Below are 26,303 nucleotides of genomic sequence, written 5' to 3'. Positions count from 1 at the left end.
ACCCAGAACTAAAGTTCACATGCATAAATATAAGTTGAGAACAGAAAGAAGGAATAATAAGAAATTAGCTCTACAGGCAGGTGGGTCACATAATTAGAAGTGTCACTGTCATAGTAGTAGAAAATAACATAATAGCCTATTAAAAGTCATATGACAAGAGGGATAATTTCCAAAACGAAGGCTTTCATTTAGCACTTGCATTTGAAGAAATTCATTTCATTCATCAATTTCTCTTTCTGTCTGTTTCTGCACATCCTGTTATTGTAAAGTCAGACCTACATTCATAGGGTTAACATTCATAGTGCTGTACCTAAATATTCATATTTTGTCGCTTACCACAGAACAACACACTGATTCTCGTGTAACTGTCATTGGGAAAATATTGTCTTCTCACTGCGCTTTTTGATTACAATGTCCATCAGCATCTCAATTTGCAATTCACTGAACTGAAAATCAAATTTTCCCTTCAATTAAACGACGTCTGACTGTGAAATCATTCGTAGAATGTCAACAGAGGCAATCAAAAGTTTTTAAATAGTTAAGCAGGAGCAAGTTTTTTGAGGCGTGTTTAGGATTCTTGCCACAGCTCTCCCCGGTGTCGTGTTCGGTAGTGCGACTTTACAAGAGAGGGGAATATTCACAGTTTCAGTGTATCACCCAGCAGGCTAGTTTAGCAGATACTCTGTCTTCTAGTCAACACTTTAATTAGGATTGTGTTGTGGAGAAACAACAGCTTCTTATTTCCTGTCAACATGTCCCTCTGGGCAACCAATTAATAAAAAACCACCTCAAAGATTAGATTCTCACCATTGCACTGCAACGAGCTCCAGACGAGATGCTGATTACAGCAGAGATTACAGCGAAGAGAGCTGAACGTGGTTAATGCTACTGCTCAACTCCGATCTGACCGCATACTGTTCATTGACACAAAAGTAATGCAGGGACTCTTATAATAGACAAACGCACAAAGAATTACTCTCCCCAGCTGTTGCTGAAGAGGGTCTGTCACACCGTATGAACATTTTAACATATGTCAGACACCGCTGCTCCTCCATACTAACGCCACTGTGCCAGCATGAAGCTACATCTCATAATAAGCAACTGTCATGCGTCCTCACAGCTGTATTCTATGTTTTGGCATCAGTCAAGCGAGCGATTAAAGTCATCAGTATGTTTATGTGCGTCAAATCCATGACAATTCAGTCGTCAACGAAGCCAGCTGAAAAATATTAGCGATTCCTCACCACTTTCTGCAGAGATCTCACTACTTGGGCAAGGTTACAGACATATTACAGCATCCACGGTGGGAGGAAAGGAGACCTGGTTTCCATGCCAACAGCCTCTATCCAAATATGGCCACCGCTTCCTGACACAGAAACCCCTTTAAATTCTGATACTCAATCAGCGTGAAGAGGGCCAAATAGTGACCAGGATACAATAAAGCCTCTTTAAACAAGAATCAGGAATGATGTAAATCTTAAACAACCATCCACCTCTGTGTCAATCTGGACGAGCAAACAGCAGCTATGGGATATATGTGGAAATACATGTAGAGCCACATCCTGTTACAGTACACTGACACACTGTATAAGCTCGAAAGCGGAGCGGAACAAAGCATAAAACTTCTAATAAACAGCTGAATTCAAGTTTCTGACTTTTGCAATAGATGAGCTTGCAATTAAAACCAAGTTAAAATATCATTCTATGTTAAAGGTGCATTATGTAGACATTGACTAAACAAACTGAATAAACAGTTCTCATCTTTGTGACTGATTAAACAACCTTAAAAGGACAACACAAATTCATACTGTTTTACTGTGATCTGGTGACCTTATGTTCCTCTGAGAGCAGGTTATTTTTCAGTTAGTATCATAACCTAATTAATATTGTAAACACAAAAATTCCAAGTTCGAATTTCTTCTCCAAAACTAAATATTGCCTTTAAAATACAATAAGATCTTGTTGTTCAAATCCATTTCTTCCTCCTGAACATGTGAATCTAGAGTAATGTCTACTTCATAAAAATGACTTTTCAGGATTTTCAGGACAGTGAAACAGTGAAGAGCGCATTTGTAGGACTATTTCCAGAGGTGGATTAATACACATTTAGTGTTCTGTATGTGGGATTGACCTATGATAAACAGTGTGTTAGCTCATGAAAATGATGGAGCATTTCACCCAGTGCAAATATATATGTTATTTATGTGTTTTTAACAGTTCATGGACATCAATGGATATCTATGGCACACATTTAAAAGCTATACCAGGGCTTGTCAAAACCAAGTCTCCATTTTGCAGCCGGGCCGAATGGCAGGTCAATCCATAACCAATCCTAGCCCACACCTTGTGTTATGACTACAAGACTACAACATGTCATGTGTTTGCTATTTTGAGACACATTCTCTATCGAGCAATCTGTTATTAGTGACGCTGAATACATAGCTACAGAGCACAGCTGATCATGTGTGTGTGTTAATGTGGCTTATTTCTCTTTCATTGACATCACAGCAACATTAACTGCTGGAGAGAGTGAGATAGTGTCTTGAGCTGTTGCTGGTGACTTGGATGGATAAACATTACACTGCAGAATCCGTCTGTCAGCTACTGAATTGCAGGTGCATAATGTGTCTCATTTGCTCTATAAATGGTAACTTACTATAAATTTAGTTGTAAGAATATCTCTGAGTCAGAAACAGAGCCTGCCAAGACCCAAATGTGGCCATATTTTCCGTTTGGCGAGTAAATCGCGTAAGGCTATCCGCCACACTGGCAGTTAATTGTTTTTGTACCAATGTAGTCATGTAATAAAAAAAGTCTGCCAAGAGTCACGTTTATTACCATTGATTTATCTGTTCTTCTCTCCTCTCCGCTGTCTGTCTTGGAGTTTGACACTCATGGTGCATTCAGGTGCACGTACTCTACTCTTATATGTACATGACTTTGTACAGCAGAGTGCATGGACATTGACAGGGACGTCATGGAGCACACATAAACTCAGAAATCTCTACTCCAATGGCCACAAAGGTTGTTTAAATGGGAAGGTCATTAAGTGTTTTTTTACTTATTTTCCTTTGTTGAAATACATGGCTACATCTGTTTTTTACTTTCTTTTTCCTTCACTACAAACGTCCATCAAAAAAAAATATAAGCAAACTCCAACTATATTTTTGTACAATAAGCCCCCAAGTAACCTGTCTCTGACCAGTTTTGGTTTCAGTTTTACAGCAGCATTTTTAATAATTACTTTCTCGCTAAAGACGTCAGATATGGGGGATGTGACGTTAATTAGTTGATTAACTGTTATTTTGTTATCGCCAACCATTCTGGACCCCTGACTTTGAATAAAACTTTACTTTTGATTGATAAATTTAAGTACCCCTGAGCTACGCCAAGCTTTGGATATAATACCTGTTTTTAGGATTAATTCATTTTAGTTTTTGGGTCTATTCCCGACACTTATTTTCTGTAAGTAAATAAATTTGGTTTTTTTAAAAATTGATGTAGCAAACCAAAAAAAAAAAAAACAACCTCTGCACTGACAACATGGACTGTTCATTTGATTGTACATTTGAAAAAAGCCTTCAGCTGCCTCACAGCGGATCAGTTAAACATTATTATCAGACGTGTTATAAGTGTGCGTGCACATTTAGGGGAATGGCTGCAAGCACGGAAGCACTTAAGACTGCTCCTCTCATATCTTGGGGCACAATGGACGTTCAAAGCTAGGCCAAGCTTACAATTTGCTCTGAAAACCCAAATATTCTCAGATCCTTAGATTCGCTGAGCTGCATTAAAAGAAGGACACATCCAGGGCAAAGACGACATTACTTCCATGTGACAGCAGGCTGTTTACTCCAGTGCCTCATGTCCCCTTGGCCTCGCTACTCGACTGGGTGTCCCCTTGTATTGATCGAAACCAAACTAAGTGGTCTAATCCTCGCACGCCACCACAAAGGAATGGGACAAAACTGTCTGCTCTGCTTCCTGCATGTGTGTGTGTGTGTGTGTGTGTGTGTGTGTGTGTGCGCTCATGTGTGTTTTTATCAGCATGATAAATCTGGTGGATTGCCAAGGCTGTCGTGACCTATTTAAAAAAAATGAAATAAAAATTCAAGGAACGTGCCTTAGATTTATGATAGGCTAAACTGGGGCGAATGATTGCAGATTCTATATACAGTTTTTAATTACAGAAATGTAGAGAGTGAAGAATTGGACCTGATGCGCTGCTTCTGACAACACTTAATTGTCAGTGAAATCCACCGCTCTGGGGGATTGGTTGTTTTCATTCACTTAACTTTCTCAGATTTCTTCGACTGAGAGTTTTCTAGTCTTTTTTCAAAATATTAAGTTTGACGTCTTGCCTTTGTGGACTGATGCAACAAACGTGTCAGTGTGTGGGATCCTTTGTGTTACAAAGTAGCTGTCTTTAGATGACATGAAGAGGAGCGGCACGACAGACTCTTTTGCTTTCTTCTGTATGTGCTTAAGAAACCTCAAACCCACGTCTATTGCAGATCACATCGTAGATACCAAGCCCAGGGCCCCGATGGGCTCTCCGCAAAGGTACAAAGACACAAGGATAGGCATTGACTCAGACCCATTAGAAATCAAGTGAGAGGGGCGCGTCTTTGCCCCTTGGGCACAGACAATGGAGGCTAGACCCGCACACAACCTCCATTGTTGATACAATATTGACATGGCACTAATAGCTCTGGCTATAAGACAGGGCGGAGGAGCAGCCAGGCGGGACAAAAATTGCGTGAAGGCCAGGCATACCCCATCGCTGTAGCCTCTCCACGACCCACTTTAGCTCAACAGCAAACACCATTCTGTTTGTCTCTGTACATTACGCTCACATGCTTGACCACTGCAGGCAAACTCCCTCGGGAAGTCTGGACTTGAGATGAAGTCCCCCATCACACAGATACACAGAGGGAAGACAAAATGCAATATGGCAATATTAACTCATACTCTAAGCTTAGAAGAAGGCACTGGCAATATTCTGCTTTTGGCTGATTACCAGTGTCGGCATGCGCTCGCAGAACAGCATTGATGACTTCACCACACACAGATAAACGCAGTCTGTGTCTGCTGCCTGAGTCACTGTGTTCCACATGTCATTTTATTCCTGCTGGCATCAAAAACAGCTTGTAGTGATCAAATGCGTGCGTAACACCATTCACAACCATCATAATTCATTTCACATGCGCAAGGATCTGAGAGAAATTTGATTCATCTCGGCCAGCACGGCTTGTATTTTCTTTTTTCCCTCAGAGTTTCACCGACTGTACGTATCCGGGGGGATAATGGGTTCTATAACTACGACTCTAAGACACTGTGTCCACAGTTCATTGAAAAAAGCGCTGGTGTGAAGTGTTTGAGAGATGATGAAGAGAAGATCTGAAGATTGTTTTTATAGCTATGTCATCATCTCGCCAATCATTCTGGAGTGAGAGAGGTGCAGAACTGCTCTGAAAAGTTGAAACACTTTTATCGTAACACACTCATGGCACATCCAAGAAACCTGGACCTCACTTGAAACCCGGTGCAGAGTGTGTTGAAACTTGCTTGATTGTTGCAGAATGTTGATAAGAAGTAGAAGCACTTCCAAAGCTCAGAGTATGCTCTAGAAACTACAAAAATATGAGCAAGGAAGATACTCTCACTGAGGGTAAGCCACATTAGCGAACTGAAGATGCGCAAATAGGAAAAAGTAGTCATGTTGCCATTTCACTGGTGCATGGAGAATGCAAGAAAACCATGCAGACAGAAAGGAAACAAGAAAATGTGTTTCAAGATGCGTCATGTGAAGCGATGTCGACCATCTTCGAATGTGCCAGATGTAGGGCAGAGTATTCAGACATCACGGCGTTCAGCTGAAAGTCCTCCAGGGAGGCTGTTTTTTCTCAGAGACTCTTTCTCACTCCGCAGAGCAGAAATAAGGGCTGTGTGATGACCTACAAGATGATGGACCAGAAGTTTGGGCTACGACGTTGCTTTGGTGGATCACATAAGCTCAAGATCAGAACCGCAGAACGAATGACTGAAACAACAGTGGATTGTACTGTAGTGTGTCATGTGTACTCACTCTTTTTAAAATTCATAAACGAATATACGAGTTGATATTTTTTTGTCAAAACTTATCATCATCTAAGGTCATAATCATACAAAACAAACACTTTTTGTCCAAGCGCCATCTGTCTTTAATTATTTTCTACCTTGTTGACAAATGTTTCTTCATAGATGAAACCGTGATAACACATTTTCTTAAATTAAGGTAATTGCAGGTCGCTGTCAACTACGGTGGTGGAGTGTTGTGATGACAAACAACAGAAGTAGGCAAAGCACAACAGCACATTTAGAGGCAACTACATCCACGGGCATCAATGCACAGCATTCTGCTCAAAATGATTTACATTTTGAGCGTACATGAGCTGAACAGTGACACAGTCTTGTACCATCAGACATGATACGAGTTCCCTTATGATTTGTGACTGACAGCTGTACAATGCATCCTGGCTGTAAATGTTATGAGGCCAGGGGCTGTGAAATGGATATTTTCTCCTTTTCAGAAGGCAGGGTGCCAAGACAACCCGCTGGAGAAATACATGGAAATGCAGTGAGCTCCCCATGCAAGTTGCTTTCTCGGAGACCCATTGCGCCATTGTAAATTGCCTGCATTTCAGCTTATGCAAATATATCTGGAAAAAAAAGTGGTATTTTCCTCAGAGATGCTTCTCTCGTTCTTTTGCCGCTCCCCCCCCCACTACCTCCTCTATCCCCATGACAATCCATCAACACAGATAAAACCCAACCATCTCCAGCTTCATTCTTCCTACTCATAGATTTTCTTTTGGCAGAGTGAGGGTGTCTTGCATCACTATTCTGAGGACTAGTTCAGTTCATCCGTGGTGAAAAACATTTCTTGGAAAGTCTGTTTTTTTTTGGTTACATATTGCCTCCCTTGGGTCTGCACATCGATCTGTCCTGTTGTTTTGTCAGGTCAGCGGGAACAAGGAGACAATCTGCAGCAACTCCACTCAGCAGGTACAGCACTTTTGCTCAGCTGTAATATATGCACACATGTCCTGTGAGCTGCTCTGCTCCCACTGCTCTAAATTAGCTCTATGGGCCTGCTTGGGATGAATATGTATGACAGGAAGAAAAGAAAGAAAAAAAGAGTTCCAAACTGCATTTCTTCCCCCTTTTAACGCACGAGGAAGGTTCATGAGGAGTTCGCCATCAAAAATATCCCTCACTACCTCCAGCGCAGCCCCACTCCTGTGTTGATCCACACAAGGTCTGAGGAATATGAAGGGGGGGGGGGGGAGTAGGAATGAGCAGAGGAGGGCTTGGATCAGCCTGAGCCCCACTCAAGCTCTCATCTCATGGACAGAAGAATCCTTTTTTGTGTTATCATAGGCAGCAGATATGTTCACGCTACGAGGCTGTACAGGAATCTATTAACACGTTCTGTTGATAACAAAAGATGGGGTCTTATCAAGCTGGTAGAAGTGGCACGGAATTCATTAACATTTATGGTGCTCTCTTCTCTGCGCTTGTGTCATCTCCAGAGTGCCCACACTGTTCTTTTCTCCTTAATGCAGTTCAGCACTTTGCCCATTCACCCCTCACTGTGTGAACCGCTGCAGAAGAAAATAATGACCAAACAAAAATCCCTTGTGCATGTTTTGCATAAGAAAGTAGCCCATTTTCGAAAGGTGGAGCAGATTTTACCCCAGTTCTCTCAAAAGCTTAACATTAATGAGCAGGCAGTACGTTACACTAAATGCCAATTAAGCTGTCTTTAACAGAGATTAATATCACAGAACTTTTAAACTGCATCACGTGGCCCAAAAGTAGGTTGGAATGTTTGTGGTGTGTAAGAATCTGTAATAGGTATTTGTCAATGCAATACTCAACAGCATGTATTCTGATGAATTATAATAATTAATATGTGCATTTCTGGTTAGCGTCATTAATTTTTTTTGGGCATATTTGACTTGCTGTTGATGTTTTATTAAACAGAACACAATGTTTGTTGCTCCCTCTAGTGGTGCATCTCTCAAACTTTAATGAGCCTCCACTGAACTGTCAGCCAGGCATCTCCAATGTTAAACTTCCCCCCATACAGAGTTGCAACAGCTCTCGACTCCCTCTGTGAGGATGACAATCAAAGCAGAAAATGATATAAAAAAGCCGTGTCGAGATTTTTCTTCCACTGACCAAGTTAGAGCATGTGAATCGGGCAGTTACAGAACACAGTTTTGGAGCCTTTGTGCGATCGGAAGATGTCATATTTCTGGCAAATGTCAGGCATTGTAAGGACACAATTATAGCGTGCAGACAGGAAACAATGATGAGCTGGATAAAACTAAGTCATGTGGAAGCGCAGGATAAAAACGGCCCTGCTGTTGATGCTAACACCCACCTTTAAATGTCTGACGCCAAGACTTTCCTGGATGCATTTAATTATCTTAACAGATGGAGTGAATTATGCATCTCTAATGCTCTGAGATGAGTAAGAGGCATGTCTTTTTTTTTTTTTACTTTACTTTACTTTTTTTAAAGACTTAATGACCCATCATCTAATATTCTGGAAGGAGCATGCAAAGTTTGCCAAAGTTATGTTTCACTAGTCTTTAGACTATAATGAGATAACATGAGCGAATAAAAACTCTTCGGACTGCGAGGGCGAAGAAACAGGAAGTGGAATCCTACCATCGTTACACAGCGGCCCTCCAAATGTCGTCATGCTGCAGTCACAGCTGAAGCCCTCCCACTGCTGGAGACACACACCCTGGTTGGCACACGAGTCCTCTTGACACGTAGTGCTGGGGCCTGAATATAGAGATAAATAGCAACTTGGTGAGCCGACTTTTATAATAACAAGCAGCGCAGTGTGCAGATTGACTCTGCAGTGAAATTAAATGCCACGCACAACATACAGACAATAGGCTTCTGCAAATGGAAGCAGACACAGAACAAACATTTATTTTCGACCCCAAAAACTGTAACAACTGTGTAGTTAGTCATAATTTATATTTTTTCAACAAATGCTGCGACCACATTCCCTGAACACTCAATGAATTTAAGTGTATTCAGTAAACAGATACAATGAAAACCTCACAAAAAACAGCATGAAAAAAAACATCTGAGGTACATGAAATAAGTTTAAGCAAGGTCTACACTTAGAGTTTCTTAAACTGTCAGTGATTTTATTTAAGATTTCTATCTAAGACTGGCAGAATACAGAATATTATGTGTGCATTAGGTAACAGCCCCCATTTAAAGTACATCTGGCCTTTGTAGTGTGTATTCAAACTCTTTTTTAGATTTAATGTTGATTATTGTTACATCACTGTGTAAAATATTTCTGCAGTATACAGTACACACTGTTTTTTTGTTCTCCATTCCTTCTCCAAACTGCCACAAGTCAATGACCATCTGTAAAGATTGCCGATCAGGTAATAATCTATGGTGCATCTTGCACACCTGAGGCTGGTTTCTTAAAGAAAGACTTTGACTTTGGCCTAGATCAAGTTTAGAGTCAGACCCAGGGCCCAGGACAAGATCATCTAAAAAGAAAAAAAAAAAAAAAGCTAAATCAAATTTGACAAATCTAAAATATTTTTTGTGAAAACAGCCTCTGTGTTAGACTGTGTCTGACTGCAATCTGAATCCACCATAAACAAAAAAACATTATTAAAAAACTGTGAACAGAGTCATAAGACAGCGATATGCAGTGAGCCACGTCCTTTTTAAATAGCGATGTAGCCGTGCTTACAGACATGTTAAGTGAGTGAAAGTTTTTAACCGTCATGCTTGTGCATCTATCGTTTACGTCACATCCCCCTGCCTCATCAGTCCGTCAGTCATCTTGCCAGTCTGAGCCAATATGCAGTGAGTTTACAGCGGTATAGTCTGACTGGCTGCTGCTGAGTTAGTTCAGTTAATGGAGATATGCTAGTGAAATGGCAAGGGTTAGTATGGATGAATGTTGTTATCATCATCATATTGTTTTATTGGAGACTTATTTTAACATTATATAATCAGAATATTATCACATACTGAATGCACATAATTTGCACTCCCCTTTACAGTAACGATTACCCTCGTGAAATACATCCACCTTTAACAGTTTGGTTATTATTATTAAAAAAAAGTGTGTTTTTTTTTTAACTGTGTATTTATTTACTCTCGGAAGTTTTACAGCTATTGAATAAGGACATACATTACCGCCTCACTCTTACATATTATCTTTTTTTTCTGAATAAAGTGTAGCCACAAAAGCTGCTGCTCAGACTCAGAGTAACTATGGTAACTGCTTAATGGTTAAAGCTTCTGCTGTAGCCCACTCAAGGCTGAAAAATGCAAAAAGTATAATGCTGTACGCAGTGTACCACAAAAAATAAAAAAAAATAAAAAACAACAACAAGAAAAAACCAACAGTTTAATTCACGATGGCAAATGTTTCTGAAATACATTTAAAACACATCAATTTGCATGTAACGACTTGGTATACTAATGACCCCACTGCTAATGAAATCTTTCATATTGTAATGGCCCTAATGAGTCACAAATCTTATGCAGTCTAATTTGATTTGACTTGACTCGGGAGTAAAGTAAACAAAGAGAGAACAGACGTGAAATTGCATACTTCTGTTGATATCAGACATCATAGTCTAAATGATTAATTAAGATGCAGAATCATCTATCTTTTTATGAGGAGTCCCTATTTCTATAATGCTGTCTGAATTAAATGTAAGCCTTGAATTAGAGCTCAATTGAATTAGTTAATTTCACATTTACTTTCATTATAAATTAATTGACTATCATCGAGATGCATCTGACTTGCTTTCAATACTGGACGCTGGTTCTTTTTTTTATGCAGCACACTGCTTCTGGCCATTAACACTAAAAAGGCTAAGGCTGCTGCTTGATGTAGTTTCTATAGACTGAACTGGAATATGGCATTGGTAAACATGGGACACAACAATGATTATTTTCATGTAAAACATAAACATGACTGAACTTTGAGTTAAAACCTCTTTTTCTATATTAAAATCATGCAACACTGTTAATGTGACTATGAGCCATGCACATGTACTCCTTATATCTACAGTATGTGGACACAAAATGAAAAAAACGACATCAAAATCACAGCAAAAACCAAAGTTACGTCCAAAAAAACCCAAACGAACGATACGCGAGTGCGAATCAAAATGTGAGCCCCATAGACTTCGATACAAGATGATAATGATACTTGTATTCCTATGGGACCGAAGCCCATTTCATATGACAGGTGGGTGAATTCAAACAAGGCAGTCATCTCGCTCAGGGGGATGTGGAAAGTGTGGAGGTAGAGGCTGTGGGGAGGTGTCGGGGAGGGAGGGCATTGCAGACGCAGAAGAAGGGAGGGAAATCAGACTCTGTATCAAACAGACAGAGCTATCTACCTTGCAAGTCAGCTTTCATCAATGCAACTTTTGTCAGCAAAATAATAGGAAAGGAAAAGGCAAAGTACACCAGCTGTTAGTAAAGCACCAAGCCGTCAAGAGATGGAGCAACACAAACACAGTGCTGAAGCAGGGCCAGGATTGAGGCAGAGGTCTGTCCAAGAGAGAGCCAGAGGGGAAAGACTGTGTTGTAAAATGGAGGCCGGGCTAAGCTAAACTGTAACAGCAACTACTCTCAGCAGTGAGAAGTAAAAGCCTGCAATTGTTAAGCCATTATGATTGGAAGTGCTTTGTTGCCTATGTTCAGTAAAATATAAAGTAAAAGAAAGCTGAAAGCTTCCCTGTCATATTGTGAAATTGTCCCCACTGTAGTCAGATTCTATCAGCGACCTACAACACCTTCTCTAAATGTGATATCATAGAAGCAGTTCACAACCACTGAAAGCGTGCGGCACAAACAGCAGCCACACATGGCGCTAAATTTGATTACACTCGTAATGTTGGAACATGAATAGATCAGAAGTTGCGTACTCAATAGAAAATGAGTGGATGAATTGTGAAAAATTAAACTAAGTGAGTGAAGTTGAAAAATAAATCAAATATTGTCTCTGGATGTGGTGAACACATTAGACTGGGCAAATGATATTCATGCATGCAACAAAGGCTTCATACATAATTCAAAAGGATTGCTTCTGGCAAACTCTCAGATCCAGCAAGCATGCACAGAGCAAAAACAGAATGGGGGATAAAATGGGAAATAACACTGGCAGGACAAATATGGCAGAGAGAATAATCAGATTATGGCTAAGTGAAACAGAAATGATTGCCTGTGGAGAGTGTCAGAGCTTGATGCATTCTAACAGAATACTAACACACTTTATGGATGTTAAATTATGTGCCACAGGTTGGCAGTGTGGGTGCCTGGATGGGTGTGCTTCACAGTGCTCGTGTGGGTCCTTGTCGGACATGCTAAGCACCGCATGGTGTCGCAATGACCCTTCAGCATACTTGTGTGTTAATGAGGTGAAATCTGGGTAATTAAGAGAAGAAGGCTTTTATGGTTTTATTAGTGAAATCAGATGTAAATATATTCATATCAGACCAATACAATTCAAAAATTACCTTTGATGGAACATTTAACTCAAAAAATAAACAAATAAAAGCAACATAGGGAGTTTCCTGCGAGACTGCTCACCTTCGCACCCCCTCTCTATCTGTCCAACACAGTCCAGAGCGTCTGACATCAAGTCTGGGAGCCGCCCGTTCAGATCTACTGATGCCAGACAACCTTGAAAGCCCTCCTTGGCGTGCACCAGTTTGGGCAGCTCCTTGTACATCTCCTTAGCCACCCCACCAATGTAAAGGTTGCCTGTGCAGAAAGAACAAACACAACAATACTGACCCCTAGTGGAAATAAAATACAGTGCCAAGCTCACTATAATATCATGCTTTTTACAATGAGGAAAGAGGCATTTCAAGGTCAGGGCAAAAGCACAGCAATGTTACTGGTCTCCAAAGACTTTAATATTATTCTGAATGTAGCAGTTTTTTGATTAAAAAAGGGATAGTGTGCTGTAAGATATTGCAAGTTTGCTTAAAAAACCTTTTCTAATTGTGTTGAATTGTGTGACATCTTATTACATTATGACACAATATCAATATTGTTTTTCATGTCTAAACCAGAACTGTGTCATCTGCTTTTAATAAGGGCGCTTTGTGGTTTCGGGGAAGAAATGTGAACTGTGAATTTTAGTATTAGCAATATTAATGAGGTAAATCATGATGGATGAGGGTTTTTACATAACTGAATAAACAAGCTGAAAATAAGGTCCCCAGAACCCTGTGTGAAGCTAGAAAGGTGGCAGGGTCTGCCAAATATGAACAAAGTCAAACAGTATCAAATTGTATTTTTGTTTAGGGTCAATTATATTATATATCATTGTTACTCATGGTTATTTATTCAGTTATTTCGTTTTTTCATTTGGTCTGTTTCGGTATAAAGAATTAGTCAATGAAGATCTTTTTCTTCTGGCTAAAATTTCTTCTCCCAAACTATGTGATGCACCTTTAAAGCAGGACACTACCAATGCCACATAGAAAAAATTCCTAAATCTCTGTAACTGATGATTTTTCTAAATATTTCTATTTAAGATTTGTCTGCTAAACTCAAATAGTCTTTTCTTTGAGCCCGCTGCTCCACATGCACAGAAGCGTTGGCTACTGAACAGATGGGGGTTTGGTTGCTTGCTTAAGGGTACCTCTATGGTGGTAATGAGTGAGGGCCAAGCACTGCTTTTTCCCTCCATCCCCGCAGGGCTTATCCTGCTGGTAAAACCTTTCAGTCACTTCTCTCACCTCTAGGCCACTGCTGCCCCAATTTTAAAAAATCTGAAACAAAAAAATATATAAATTCACTCTGCCTACGCACCCTTCAGGTCCAGGTTTTTGGCTCCTGTGGTCGTCTGCGTAGTGACCTTGGTATCAATCTTGACGGTGTGGAGGTTGTTGGTGTCCCTGGAGATTATGACATTGTGCCAGTGGTTGTCATTCAGAGGCTTGTTTGAGTTGCCTTTGATCAAGTGGGCTCCGTTCCCCAGATCGGACACATAGTGCAGGTAACTGGAACCAGAAATTTAATGACATCAGTGGAGGCAACCGTGGACAGGAATGGAAGGACATGAAAGCATGGCATTATGAAAGAGACATCAAACACAGCATTGTGGGTGTTTCCAGAAAACTGAAAAGTAGTGCCATAAAGCTCTGAAAACTTGAGCGAGAGTGTGTTTGTGGGTGTGTGCCTGTGGGTTCAAATGTATAGATATGAGAGTATCACAAAGTGCAGCTGTCTCAGAAGGAGCTAAATAATTGGCGGGGTTGCGGAGTTAACAAAGGGTTCTGGGCTGCGCTGAACAAATGGGTCTTAAATTCTTTGGTTTACAGGCAGTTTATGATTTGCATGCTCGTTTTAATTAAAATGTATGACTTTAATGTTTAGCACACTGAATACCACCTTAACTCCAGGCATTAGTTAAAAGAAGGTCATTCTATAGCTGCAATTCAGCAATAAGAAACACACCCTTGTGTGGTTGATTCCCTTTTATGTTGGGTATTTGTTGTGCCTTCATGAAGATTAAAAAGAACAGTAATAGCCGACAGCTCTCTCAGTAAATATTCTGGCAGAGAGGCGATAAGAAAATAATTTGAATTCCCATAGTAATGGCATACATAGCTGTCAAGAATAATACTCTGTTTGGAAACTGTCATATAGTATGCAGAGCTGCATTATTAAAATCATAATCCATTTATATGGAGATTCCTACACAAATAAACACTTTTGCTACACTAGTATAAAACTAATTCAACTCAGTTTAAACCTTTTTTTGTATCTCTACACCTGGTGGCAGGCAGGTCTGCCCCAGAACCAAAGTAATTTCCGTGTAAGCAGAAGAGCTGTGTGGTTACTGCAACAAGAGGAGCAAACAACCTCATCTGAACAACAATAACACAAGAGAGCCACCCACGCCACATCAAACTTCATTTACAAATTCCCAGAAAAACACATCAGTTTTGACAGCGTTCTGACAGCATTGTTGTTTTACAAGTTATCTCAAGGCATGAAAGCACAGACACCAAAGCGACTCCTACACCGACAACGCTGTCAAATCTAGTGAAAAAGGAACAAAATATATCTTTTACACTTTAAAGCAGCTACTAAAACTTTAATTTAGCTTATTCTGGCGGCCCCTGTGGACAAAAGCGGTATCAACACCACCAACTTAAAATCATGATGATTACTTGTGACTCCTTAATTCCTCAGGTTACATCAATACAGTACAATAGTGCCAATAGTCTCCTTTGCTTATATACAGTTGCATCGGTATTACTATTTCATAAATAGTTAAAGGTTCCTTGTAGACTGTTTAAGGTCTAAAATTCCCAGTTTTAGCACTTGAAAATGTAACATAAGAGAATGTGAGCAGATCTACTTTAAACAGTGGAGTTTGTTCAGTTACTGCAGTTATACTTGAGCTCTACAGGGAAGTATCCACCTACCCTTTGACCAGCTCCACCACAATGAAGTCATTTCCATCCCCGCTGTTAAACAGGATGAGGCCGTCGGAGGAGGTGGTTTTGAACTGAAAGAAAAGGTGCATGGAGTAGTAGGCCTGCAGAGTAGTGAGGGTCACATAGCTGGAGCGCGACTTGAATGTGACGGGGTCGGCGATGATGTTTTTGAAGCCGATCATGGCGTTGAGCTCGCAGTAGTCGATGTCGCCGTTTTTACAGAGGTCTATGTAGGCCATGCCGTTGAAGGAGAGGCTCTGGAGGTGACCGATGAAGTTGGACGGCACCATGGACATGTAGCGCTTCTCGGTCACAATGCCCGTCTCAATGTTATGGAACTCCAGCTGGGTGTGGTCACCTGCCATTTGACCTTTGATTAGCAGAGGAGGGGGGAGGGAGGATGTTAACAGGGGTACACGCCCATGGCACAACATTACGTTTCTGTTTTGGGCCCCTACAAGGGAAAAAGTTTGGGCACTCCTGCTCTAAATAATGACAATAATACCATTTGAAACATTCATGAAAGATATCTAATATTAATTCCAGAAAAAAAAAAACAAGAAAGAAATTAAAGAAGCACAACATAACAAATTATCAGACGCACATCTATTAAAAAAGTTTTGTCCTCTCCACTTTCTGTGTAAACTGTAAATTAGTCATGGAGAATTGTTTTTCTTGAGGTTGTAGATTAGACGATACTGTGGTGCGAGATTTTCCATGCAGAAAAGAACAGATCAGCACAGTACTCACTGTAGGTCTTAGAATAACATTTTCTGCTGCTTAAGGCTCCACAGAAAGTCCATCTAAAAGTTTTGTTGTAAATTGAAAAGTACCCTCATCTTGAATGTGTACTATCCCTGCATAATGACAAAACCAGCACATTGTGTCTTATTATTGAATATTGTAGCCATCATTAGACACTTGCCATTCTGCTACAGGACACGTTTTAATGTGTCTCTTGTTTGAAGCAGCTGCATTTTTGCACAACATTAATATGGGAGCTACATTTTCTAGAAATACATATTAAAGAAGGCTCACTCCAGATGAGCAAATCATCTAACCTGCCACTGCACACATAGCACAGGTGACACACTTGAAGTTGCCTAAAATTCTGGTACAAGGCTTGTGTCTTACCTTGAATCTGAGAATATGCATGTTTTACTTTTGTGTAACGTTTATTTCATTTTCGATATGCAACCCTGTGTTGTACAATGACAAATAAGTCACCTTAAAGCCCATAGCCAATTTTCTAGGCCTCTGCTCGAAAATTGCATATCCATAATAAAATGAGTATATCTCTGCAACCACAAGGTTTATTTGAATACTTTGAAGTTTGATGTTTTGTTGTTTATTTGAGTAGTGTTTGGGCTGTGTTTGAGTCATATAAACATGTTTTTCACACGTTGTAGCCCAGCTTCTGCTGTTTAATTTGATATAAAATATGACTATATTCTTTCATAATTAGTGCAGTAGTGGCTCTGTGGTTGTTCTGCATGTCTTAAAGTCCCCCAATTGGAGACCTTGGGGTTTGAACAGTTAAACCCTTAAAGCCATACAAATGTTAAGGAAAAGTTCAGTTTATGTGGATAAAAAATACAATTCTGTCAGAGGAACAGAGGTTGAGAAGTACCTTCCACGGGCGGCAGATCATCTACGGTCAGTTTCAAACTCTTGCCCCTCCTGAACACACGTACAGTGTGCCACTCATTATCGTTCAGATTCTGACCCGCAAAAATAGTCTCTGGACCTTTGCCTGCAGGACAGTCCAAACAGCGGTTAACACGCACGCATGCAAACACACAGCATACATTACAGACAGGCTGAGAGATAGAGAGGGGGCAGAGCGAAAGGAGGACAGAGTGGATGAGTTAAGTAGTTTGACAGAGGCAGAAAACATTAAGGTAAACATAGTTAATGGTCCAGAAAAAAACACATCATTCTGACTTGCATTTGCTGTACTGATCGCACCATTAGATAGATCACATTTCTCTCTGAACGCCATTTTCCTCAAACCTGGAGGAGGAGGGAGGCGGTGATCAGGATGTCACATTAGTATTTACGACATCTGTTTTGCCGTATTGTGTGTAAATAAAGGCGGGATAATTAGATTTCAATTAAGACTTTTCATTACAGCTAGTCTCTCATCACTTTTTTTTTTTTTTTTTTTTCACTCCTATCACGCCACTTGGTGGCAGCAAATAACCGCTGAAATGCCGGGACGGAGCAAGGCACTTTAACACCGAGCATCCCTCTCCATCTTGTTTACCTCCGACAGTGCAACCTAGTATTTGATTTCTCTCATGCCCACCAAATGAAATGAAAGTGCTGTATGGGAAGAAACACCTGAATAAAGGGAGCAGTGTGCCCGGTGGTGAAAAGAACAGACAAGCCACGGAAGTCCAGGAAGTACAGAGTGTGATTTTCTTTTTATCATCGCCCTTGAAAATAAATGGGTGTTTTGGAAAAAAGCAGCAGAGGGCAGGTAGCCTCAGCAATACAACAGAAACAACACAAATTACACTATTAAGTCTGATTTATTCATTGCATCAATCAACAATAACAAATGACCACTCAGCTGACCATAATTTAATAATTAATACTTTGCTGATACATCTGTGATCCATTCCTGTTCTGAATCCTGAACCATGCATTTGAATATTTCCTAAAAGTGTGTCACTGCTTGCAGGCAGTAATAGAGATGTCACAGAGAATTGCGGTGCCAAAAGCCTCAAAGAGCGATAATCAAATTTAGAATCCCAGATAAATCAGAGCAACGGCGAAAAAATCTCTGTGATCTCATGAGCACAGAGAAAAAGGAAAAAAAAATCTCTCTGAGATGCACTCCTGCACGTAGACATTCCTACATGGGTCCAATTGGGGCAACGCATTATTTTTTCATGCAGCCTCGGTCTTAGAGCATCTTTGAATTGCTACACAGCTCTGATGTTCCCCTGCTGGGCACACATAACCAAACAGGCCAATGAGGATGTGCCACTGTGACGGTATTAAAATCCCCAGGCTCCGGATACCTCGCCCACTGTGGGGAGCATTTTCAAATGGGTGCCAGGTTCAGTCCCCCTGCACCCATTTGTGGCTATTTATTTCGTCCTTTTATGCAATCTTCAAAGCCACGATGCAATGTGTATGCAAATCTGAGGGTGCCAAAGTACTGGGACACACTCAATCTCAGAGGCATAGTTCTGCTTTGTAAGCACTAAACACCGGGGCAGGATTGAAACCAGACGACTGGCGAGGGATTAAGGAGGAGAGATATGAAATAATGGGATGGAGTTGGACTTGAAAGCATGCTTGATCTTTGCCTTCCATCATCCTGTCCTTGTTGCTCTCCAAGGAAGAAAGAAAGGGAAGGGGAAAAGAGGTCAATCGTATTACGGAGCACATTTCTGCACGACATTCACCACTGTAGGGCTGGCGTTCTTGCTTGTATTGCAGTCTGTGGTCCAAACAGCCAGCTGCTGGCCAGACATTAAGGGCCTTTAGTCCCACTGTCTGCCACATCAAGCCCTCTCCAGTGCCCTCACTGATGGCGATCTATCTGCAGTGATGGATCTCCAGTGATCTCTCTTAGCCTCATTGACTTCAGGCCCAAGGGAACAGCGGCGAAGTGTGGCACAGGGCAGCATGAGAAGATGTGATTATCCAGTCAATCAGCTCTGGCCGGCTGGATGACAGGCCAGACACTGGTGCTGCCTGCCCGGACACTGTGACTCACCCAGGTGGAGGCAAGAAGGACTCGCTGACCAAGCAGCAGGACACTACTGCTGGATTACCATCAACACAGACACTGAGAGCAAGCACACATGGTGGGGGAAGCTTAGCAGGCTGCACATGTCCATGTCCAATCAATGCCTCGCTAACGGAAAAAGCCTTTGTGGAAATGTTTGAACAAGCAGAGGTTAAATAGTGTTAAAACAATAAATGACGACAGTCGATACTAATCTGCGGTGGCCATTTGCATTCACGTTCATTTGCTTTACAAACAGAAACTGCTCTGTACTTAAGATGCTGTTTGGAACACAACATCACATTGTTAATTAGTGTATTTTTTAGGAATAACTTACATAATATTGTCATGTTGACTACCTACTGGCTTGACAGAGAAGTCCCTCAGAGTACTATAACTTCAGGGGATGTAAATATTTAAAGCCAACTTTTAATTTAAGTAGTTAACGTTTGTTACAAGGACCACTGAGCCAATGAATTTCTTTATGAAACTAATTCAGTGTAACCATAAAGTACATCCTCATAATTGCTCTTTAACTGCCCCTTCACCGTTCTTTTCCCTCACTAGACGCTAGAGTAGAAACATACAGAAACATAATAAAGTTTCAATATAATTTGTGGTATATTAATTTTATTGTTGCTAAAGGGAACATAGTCTCCCAGAGAGAGCAGTCAAGAGTATTTGATGTTTTCCAACATTTTAATCTTATTTTTCAGCCTTCCCTGGTTAGATTTGTTATATAAAAATAGCTTCATCAAAAAAAATGACTATAATCTTTTAGGAGAGAGTCTATTGGAGGATCCAAAGCAAATATTTATAACTCTGTGGACTCTTGCTTTTCTGCAAAGTAAAACATAAATCTCAGCACTCTTTCACAAACCAATAACTTTCATATAGACCCTTACTAGGTCATGCATTATGCAGTCATGAAGAGATCCTTTATTTACCTTCAGGTTGACTCATCTATACTATAACTGTTCAGATACAGACATAATCAAGTAGTCCTCTATTGCCAAACAGAAGGAAAGCCTCTTTACCATTCCTAGCACAATAGCACTCACCATTAAAGGTGTAATTTCTGCAATGTAACCAGAATTCAAGGTAGCTACAGGGGCAGGAGTTTGCTGGGAGCTTAGATAACAGGGGGAACCACCATGGGCGACAGGGCCCAGCTCAACTGGATCTGGCTGCCTGATGTGAACACATCCAGACACTAAACTGGGACTGAACCATCTGAAACTGGGGTCAGTTTGAAGACAGGGACAGGATATAGCATGGAGGTGATTTACAATGTCTTCTATCAGGACTTTGGCTTCAGGGACAAAAACACATGGTGGGCAGGGACGGGGGGGGCGTAAAGCAGGGAAGAGACGAAGAGCTATCGGACTATCGCTTCTTGCCTGTACAAAGTGATATTACATGGCCAGCTGGTTAACATGCTAACTTCAGTAGACATCTCTGCAACACGATACATAGTTTTTGACATAGTGTCAACACTGTTGTTTCTTCATACTATATTGATAATGTTAGAGTTTATGTTTTTATGTTTAAAATTTTACAAATAGATCCTTTAAAGCTGATTATACCTAATGATTTGGAAATACTTGATCATAAGCGGGGTGTCCCCAAGGGAGACCAGGGAGACACTTGTTGGCAACCCCACTGGACCCCCAATCACAAACTACTCATCATTTTCAGTAAGTCAGTCTAGAAAATTGGATGAAAATAAGCACAAGTAAGGTAGCTGAATAAAGAGGTTAAAATAAATGATTAGCAATCATAAAAAGCAGTGGTCCTCAAATAAATTCACATGTTTAAATCTAACCAAAAAACCTCTGAGGTATGGTAAGAGAACGATGACGCAAATAGCAATTTGATTTTATGTGAACCTTTTTCTCGCAATACATATATTCTAAGTGCTCAGTAATGATAAGTAGATGTAAGTCTTCTGCTTTTAAGTATGCACATATCTCACCCCTGGTGCATCCTCCTTAAATCACGCGCTCACTTATAATTTCTAACGTGCATACAGGTGTAATACCCATGTAAAAGAATCTCCTGCAGCTCTTTCACACTAAATAACTCAAAAAACGAAAGACTGATGTGTGGAAAAGATCAATTATGAGAGAAAAAGAGCCCTGGGATCTTTCGCAAGAAGGTCATGGAGAGAATAATCACATAAAGTTGCCCTCATCAACACGTCCTGGCTACACTGTAAATTGTCATTATCCTGCAGTTCAAGTTAATGAATAATAGAAGACCAGAATGGCAGACAGACAAAAAAGCCAATCTGTCACAAGATATTTTTAGTTCATTTTTTGGTTTGTTGTCACTCAGTGCCCGTTAACAGTGTTTAAGTCGAAGTGGCAGTGTTTTCTTCAGACAGCTCTGGGCAGCCCCAGGGAGCCTGGATCCCTAATTGACAGTGATGTGTTCTTTGAGTCGGTGCTGAAATTCTTCATCCACCAAGCTGACCGGAGCTGCAGCGCCTGACAAGACACATTAATTAACACGGGGGGGGGGGGGGGGGGAACAAAAATAACACGGAGCAAAATAACAACCTAGAAAAAATAAAAAAATAAACGCTAACTCCTCATGAGTGGAAATAAGCGCAGGCTTAACACAGTTCTTTCCAAGAACTTAAATTAAACATTATTTTCTTATGACACAATTAGGTCTGAATCCATTAAAGAAAGAGCTGCTTTTTCCTGCTTTCATTGCTGTTTTATCCAAACATTAGCTTTCCCTTTGGCATCATATCAAATAAAGACAGAATCAAAATATTTTCTCTTTGAGCTGTTGCTTTGTTGTGTTTGAGAAACATCAACATTATATTTCTTTTTATCTACCAAAACATTAATTATTCTGGAGACGTGACAACATGACACAATGTCATTTTAAGACTGATATTTTATGGAGAAAATGAGACTACATTATAACAATGTGCACAAACAGAATTCATACCAATATAACATGTTGCATGAAATTACTTAAATGCAAAAACAGACCAGCACTGTATGGTAATTTTTAATTTTGCATTTTCCCCACAGTCTGTGTGAAATCATCCAGCCTGTTAAAAAAAACACTGCTTTACACTACACTGTAAGATGCACGTGACTAGACTACACTCTATGATGAAGGCAACTTTTGTACTCCTTCATCTTAAAGGGGCACCATATAGTTTTGGGAGAATAAATTCAAATTTTTTTTTCGATTTACAATATTAATGAGGTCAGAATACAAACTCCTTTTCCATAACTGAGTAAACAAGCTGTTCTCAGAGGAAAATAAGGTCCCCAGAACACTTAACGAAGCTAAAGGGTGGCAGGGTCCGCCAAATGTAAAAGTAGTTAAAAAGTAAAAAAAAAGTTTTTTGTCCTTTAAGGTTTGTTTATTAAGTTTATCAAGACATGGAAACAAATAGAGTTTGTTTATTTAGTTTGTTTAGGCATCAGTCAAAACAGATCTCTCTTCTGATTAAAATGTCACCTTTAAAGATTGTGAAATTTACATTTATTCCTCCACCTCTACATTCATCCTGCCTCCATCTAATTTCAGCTACACGATGCACGCAACTTAACGGAATTAGAAAACATGAACTGAAAAAAATGAATAACTTAATATAGAAATACATTAGTGAGTGAAATATATGGCAAATATTAGTGCAACGGATTGGTGCACGGATTACGCCTTCACACCATCCTTCTAAACAAGGAATGACCTTTTAAAGCATTGGAAGGGGGAATTAGAGCTTAGAGCCTTTTTTATTTGCATGCACAAACAAGGGATGCAATCCAAGACGCATGAACAATGCTATTTAGCATTTAGAAAGGTGTTAAGAAGGGCTGGCACACAGAGGCATGTCTAGAGGTCACATCGTGTGATTCTGTGCGGAGGCGTTTGTTGTGTAAGTCTCCGCTCCTCATCAGGCAATGACCTTCAAATACTGTAACACTTCGCGCACAAAGCGATTCCAAACACTCGCACTGTTCTCAGAGAGGACAGCGTGTCCTTATATACAGTGCACAACACTCTATTACGGAGCTTAAACTGTCTAATTTCTGTTGGTATTTACTGATCCAGAGAGTGTCACTTCAGAATCATTGAACAGGAAGAAGGCTCAAGTATTATGACTCCAGCAAGGTAATTATTAATTCATCACTGTTCCTGAATAATAAATGTCAGGGATATTTACCTCCCAAAATATTGCAATGTAACCTCTGTGTTAAGACACACACACACACACACACACACACACACATAGGCGCAAATATCCAGCGTGAATCCCACAACAAGATCTATCCCCTCTCCCTCCCTCTTTATCCCCTTTCTTTCTGCTCTGCGAGGCAGGTTAATGAGAATAATAAAATCACACTCTGTATTTCCTCCGCGCCTTGAATGGCCTCATCAATTTACAACTGGCGTGAAATACTGAAGTAGAAAGGAAACAAAATGGGGAGAAAAAAAAATGAAAAGGGGGAGGGGGGGTCGAGAGACAGGGAAATCATGCATGTCTAAAATACCTGCGCTTCCAAAAGCATGCGTTTTATATCAGCCTAAATTCATGAGTGAAAAGGTTCGTTAATTAGAGACAACTCGGTGTGCGGAATCACAGCTGACTGCCACATTTGGGTTCGCCATTAATTCAAGCCTCCCTCCCCACCGCTCATTATTCTCCTGGACAGCTGATGCACGCAGCACCACCAGGCACTTAGCGTGTACCCGTAGCTCTCGGACTTGAGGATGATATCACGTCAAATGCAAGATGCAAGTCAGATGTATTAAATATTATATCAGGGTACTGACTGATTCTCAGTGCCACTTTTGTTGGTATTTTAAATGTCAGGATCGTATAATGGCCACAGAGAAGAAATTAAACATTAAAGTAAACAAACATAACCACACTTCAATGTCCAGAAACAGTAAGAGTTAGAGAGTTAGAGAAGAAGAAGAAGAAAAGGTGAACAGCAACTTACTGGTGGTACAGTTAATCCTGATACAATCTAGATGGGGAAGAATAGATGAGAGATAAATTCATCTTTCAACGTTACAGCTGCAGACATCATTAAAGCATACAGTCCACCCCTCTGGGGACGCACACACGGACACTGTCCGTCCTCTGATGCTCTCACCCATGGCCCCGGAGCTGCAGCGAGCTGGTAAAAAGCACCGCAGTGTAGTCGTGCTAAGAGGAGCACAGCAGGGTTTACAGGAATACATGTGGAGCAGGAAATCATTGGAGCTCAGGTTTAGTTTCATGTTTTATCTTTGTTTTGTCCATGTAGCCAATCAGCGTATTTGATACATATTGCATCTGGAGGATTACTGTTTATTTCTATGAAATGATTTGTACAGTATGAGAGCATCAGATTTCGGTCAGGGTCAGACAGGGCCAGTTGGAAGCTATTTTGATTCTCTCCATCCGTCATCATCTCTATCCCTAACTATCTGTGCATCTATCCACATGTCAAGACTGAAACGCAACGTTAAAGTAAACGAATGAGTACTTCTACTATTATGATCGTGCTGTACGTAAGACTAGCAGTGGTGGAAAATAAAACCTTTATAAGAAAGGACAGTGTGTCTTTCTACAAGTACTGTACTAAACACTTACTGCTATATCGTATGCTACTTTATACTTCGCTACATTATAGAGGCAAATATTGCACTTTTTAATCCTCAACATAAATCTGACTGCTGTAGTTATACTTAGTTGGGGTTGATGCAGTGTTACAGTATCAATTTTACAACCTAACAAGATATAGAGTGAATAAAATAAGCAGTAAAATGCTGTGAACATGTGAATGCATCACTGATAATAATCCCATAATATACGTCTATTATAGTATATCACTCAAGTAGGGGCCATTCTGTATGACTGCTTTGACATTTATATTGACTTTGCTGACAGTACAAACTGACCCATAGCACACAGTATATGCATATATGTAAATAAATATTTACTTTTACTTCTATTTATGATACAATTACTATTTTTCTGAGCAACTTTCAGTTGTATAGTCACATTTTCCTGACAGTATTTCTTGTAATTGTCAGTGAGATTTGAATGAAAGTATCTAAAATAGTGGTATTGCTTGCTAAGTACAACATCTGAATACTTCTCCTACCAGTCAAACATAGTAGAGCCAGCTCTTTCTTTTTAGTAACAACTAATGATTTTCTTGATCCTACCACAACTCTGTTTCTCATTTCCATCAAACAATGACATAACTAATCTTCTACCGTGCAGTAAAGCCATGTAGACTGCCACTAGTTCTATGTCGTCTTTTTTTTTTTCTTTTTTTTTACCTCCCTGCCTCCTCGGGCTGAGCTCGTGCCGTGCTCTGAGAAAGGTGACCCAGATCGAACTCCCCTCCCCTCATTTCCCATTTGGCCCTGCCTGTCGTGTGTCGTCAACCACAGCAGAAAAGTGGTCGCAAACAGCCAGAGACCGACACTAGCCTACCCTCGCAGGGAATGCTCTGCTTTTTTTTTTTTTGAAGGAGGGAAGACAGGCTTCAAGGGCTGACGCTGGGGACACACTCAAAAACACTAAAATGTGTCAAAGATAATCCAAAAGAAAACAAAACACTGTGACCTGTTGTTTCCTTCCGAGGGCATCTTTTTGTGCTCGTAATGATTCAACTTGTCAGCCCTGTCGGTGTGTGGCGCTGTCGTGTCTTCTGTGCCACGACACGTGCTTCCTCGTGGTTGACAGCAGTCTACTTTGTATGCGTCGCTAAACGGCTCCGCTTAAGGAGCCCATTTCTGTTTAGCCAGTGGAAAGGAGAAATAGATGGCTATCATTTGTGCGGCGCTGCTCTGTTTGGGAGATATCAAACTTTTTTCACAGGCATCGCTGCATTCTTTCCGGAGCAAATGATCACACATACACACACTGGCAAAGACTCTTTCATTTTGTCCTGAATGTTTTTTTGTTTTTTTTTGTTTTTTTTTGCTGCCAGCTTTTCCTCTCCTCATTTAAGACACAGCTGCTGATGTATGTGCACTCATGCATTCCTTCATATATGGAA

General features: G+C 40.4%; 1 protein-coding gene across 40 annotated transcripts in view; it reads right to left on the bottom strand.

Moving 5' to 3' along the window:
- The window catches only part of LOC115597081 (neurexin-1a), a 276,475-nt gene that overhangs the window by 127,051 nt on the left and 123,121 nt on the right, over positions 1 to 26,303 (bottom strand). For 30 of the 40 annotated variants that reach the window (XM_030442701.1, XM_030442712.1, XM_030442700.1 and 27 more), the window contains 6 exons: positions 24,246 to 24,272; positions 17,155 to 17,277; positions 15,513 to 15,894; positions 13,888 to 14,078; positions 12,655 to 12,828; positions 8,722 to 8,841 (listed from right to left, as the gene is read on the bottom strand). In XM_030442701.1, the coding sequence (XP_030298561.1) occupies positions 8,722 to 8,841; positions 12,655 to 12,828; positions 13,888 to 14,078; positions 15,513 to 15,894; positions 17,155 to 17,277; positions 24,246 to 24,272 (1,017 nt within the window). The remainder of the gene's footprint in view (positions 1 to 8,721; positions 8,842 to 12,654; positions 12,829 to 13,887; positions 14,079 to 15,512; positions 15,895 to 17,154; positions 17,278 to 24,245; positions 24,273 to 26,303) is intronic. The other 10 variants (XM_030442706.1, XM_030442725.1, XM_030442719.1 and 7 more) reach the window with 1 other exon arrangement.

This window comes from Sparus aurata, chromosome 15 (genome assembly GCF_900880675.1).
Source record: "Sparus aurata chromosome 15, fSpaAur1.1, whole genome shotgun sequence".
Taxonomy (NCBI): domain Eukaryota; kingdom Metazoa; phylum Chordata; class Actinopteri; order Spariformes; family Sparidae; genus Sparus; species Sparus aurata.
Note: the sequence above shows the minus strand (reverse complement) of the source record. Positions and strands in the feature narration are given on the sequence as shown.